We start from the raw sequence: 2,749 nt of genomic DNA, 5'->3' as shown, positions 1-2,749 counted from the left end.
TGGTCTTGTAAAGATCTCTGTTCCTTTGAAGTTATACTTACTTTCTCTTTTTTCAAACCTATTCTGAATGTTAACTGGCAGTGTATTTGTGTGAGCTTTCAGCATAATTTGTAGAATACTGTAATCGACTAGTTCTTGGAATTTCAGCAATTTTAATTGAAGGAATAATGGATTAGTTGGATCTCTATATCGTTTTCTACTGATTATTCTTATGGCTCTTTTCTGTAATATGAAAACTGATTGAATATAAGTTTTGCAGGCATTTCCCCATACTTCAATGCAGTAGGTCAGATGTGGAACGATCATGGTGTTATATAAAATGTACAATGATTTGTTATCCAGTGAATCTTTTACTTTGTGTAACATAGCTATTGTTTTTAATATTTTTGCCTTTGTACACTGGATATGTGATTTCCAATCCAAATTTTCATCCAGAATAACACCCAGAAACTTGGTTTCCTTTACTCTATTGATTTTAATACCATCTATGGTAATTGAAGCACCAGTGTCTCTCCCTCTGTTACTAAATATCATAAAGTTTGTTTTTTCAAGATTCAGTGATAATTTATTTACATCAAACCATGTTTTTATTTTTTTAAATTCTTCTCTAACTACATTTAACACCTGTGCTAGATCTTCCCCACAATAAAATAATGTTGTATCATCTGCAAACAGAATACATTTGAGCAATTTAGATACAGAAACACAATCATTGATGTACAAAGTGAAGAGTTTAGGCCCAAGGACCGATCCCTGTGGTACTCCACATGTAATATACTGCAATTTGGATTTTGAATCATATATCTGCACAAACTGCTTTCTATTGTCTAAGTAACTTGAAATCCATTTATGTGCCACCCCTCTAATACCGTATTTATGCTGGTTTGAAAAAGTTTAGACAAATGTAAAGACTGTTTTAATGTTATTACTTTGAATTTTCCATAAATGTTCTCTGTTGTAAAATGCTATACTCTGAAAATAAAAAAAAGAAAAAACCTTGTAAAGTTTAATTTTTTATATCTAAAAAATAAATGGTTACGGTCATGTGGTGACGTCATGGCTGTGCCCTGTGCAGGTCAGAGGGCTGTAACGGCTGGACTATCTGAGGAAATCTCCCCGGTAGATCTCACTGGTCGTCTCTTGTGGCGGACGTTGGGTCTGACAGCAGACAGCAGACATGTCTTACTGCAGGCACGAAGGTAAAAATCTTCTTTCATATTTGATTTGTGCCTGCGGCTGAGCAAAGTCACCGCACAGCTATCATGCTAAGCTAACAGACAGCGTTTCGTTTCGTCCGTGTTATCCGGTGAGTGTTCCTGTGAAGTCTTAGAGGGCTGTGACCGTCTTAATGCTACTTTTAAAGTTTCAGAGCTGCGCGGTGTCCCGCACTCACAGCTGCTATTTTAATAAAACTAAAGAAAAAGGGGTTCTTCAAATCACATAAAGCATTTGTTATGAGTGGAACCTAATCACTTTGTCTTTTGACGTCACTGAAGGAAAAGATCGCATCATATTTGTGACCAAAGAAGACCAGGAGGCACCCAGCAATGCCGAGCTAGTAGCAGATGACCCCGATGATCCTTACGAAGAGCAGGGCGAGTGCCTCCGCCTCTGAACTGTCCTTTAAACAGTTCCCCAAGGTCTAATTCCACTTATTTTCTATGGTCATAAAGTCATTTAAAAGCTTCAGAAGATTTAGGTCGTTTTTTTTTTCTTTTAATTAAGCTCAGCAGTGCCCTTGTTATCTATTAAATGTTTCTCAAAGTCAGTACTTCATCAGCATTTTATCAATAAGTCAAGAGTGGATATTTTATTAGTCTGTTGTTTACTGATAATTGTGTGGTTGCTGCAGGTCTGATCCTGCCCAGTGGAGACATGAACTGGAACTGCCCATGTCTGGGAGGCATGGCCAGTGGACCATGTGGCTCTCAGTTCAAGGAGGCCTTTTCCTGTTTCCACTACAGTGAAGAAGAGGTGAAGGGCTCCGATTGCCTTGAAAACGTCCGTAACATGCAGGAATGCATGCAGAAGAACCCCGAGCTCTACCCCCAGGAGGAAGACGAAGACGTCGCCACTCAGCAGGAGTCCGACTCTGCTCTGACCTCCGCCGCCCCACCTGACACTTCTGCCTTAACGCCCGAGAGTGAACCATCTCCGACTCCTTCTGCGGTCACGCCTGACAGCTCCTCAGCCACAGACGGCCAGACTGCCAGCTAAAGTCACTGATGTTTAATTTGGGCTTTTCTGCAGTGCTTAAAGTGACGCTTGCCCCCCACCCCACCCTGTCATCAGTACTCAACACTTCCCCTAATTCACCAGTTAACGCCAAGTGTGAACAGGGCCTCTGTCTCGTGAACACCTAATCAGATCTGTTTCAGATCTCGAGTCTTGTTAAAATTTGGATCCTATTAGAAAAAGTAGTCTCTGCCTATTGATAGTTCTATTGATGCCTTTTATCAGTGGCAGAAGACAGTGGATCAGGTTATAGGAGTGGATTATTCATTTATCGCAACTTCTGTCTACAAGATTGAGGGAAACATTGGTTGGTTTTGTCACCTGTGTGTGTTTGTTGTTGTTTATTCACAGTGACGGTAGTCTAGAGGTGCACCAGGTGTGTTAAATGGCAGCCACAGGTTCCAGAGGGACGCCAATTAATTCGGGTGTTGGAGATGATACAGTTTTTATGCTCATGCAACTGTTGTCTTTGTTTGTTATATTTGGAATCTTTAGTTTGAGCTATAATATCATC

At 40.3% G+C, this 2,749-nt stretch overlaps 1 protein-coding gene across 1 annotated transcript; it reads left to right on the top strand.

Moving 5' to 3' along the window:
• Window positions 1-1,177: 1,177 nt before the first annotated feature.
• LOC115393980 (mitochondrial intermembrane space import and assembly protein 40-A-like) lies at window positions 1,178-2,217 on the top strand. Its single transcript, XM_030099102.1, has 3 exons — window positions 1,178-1,199; window positions 1,497-1,595; window positions 1,853-2,217. The coding sequence occupies exons 1-3, from the start codon at window positions 1,178-1,180 to the stop codon at window positions 2,215-2,217; spliced, it is 486 nt and encodes a 161-aa protein (XP_029954962.1).
• The last annotated feature ends 532 nt before the right edge of the window (window positions 2,218-2,749 follow it).

Source organism: Salarias fasciatus, chromosome 9 (genome assembly GCF_902148845.1).
Source record: "Salarias fasciatus chromosome 9, fSalaFa1.1, whole genome shotgun sequence".
In the NCBI taxonomy this organism is placed as follows: domain Eukaryota; kingdom Metazoa; phylum Chordata; class Actinopteri; order Blenniiformes; family Blenniidae; genus Salarias; species Salarias fasciatus.
This window is presented reverse-complemented; position numbering and strand designations above follow the sequence as displayed.

Coding starts and splice junctions, on each gene's coding strand:
- LOC115393980 (XM_030099102.1), top strand. CDS start 1,178: ATGTCTTACTGCAGGCACGAAG. Junction 1,200..1,496: donor GTCTTACTGCAGGCACGAAG/GTAAAAATCTTC, acceptor ACGTCACTGAAG/GAAAAGATCGCATCATATTT. Junction 1,596..1,852: donor TGATCCTTACGAAGAGCAGG/GCGAGTGCCTCC, acceptor TGGTTGCTGCAG/GTCTGATCCTGCCCAGTGGA.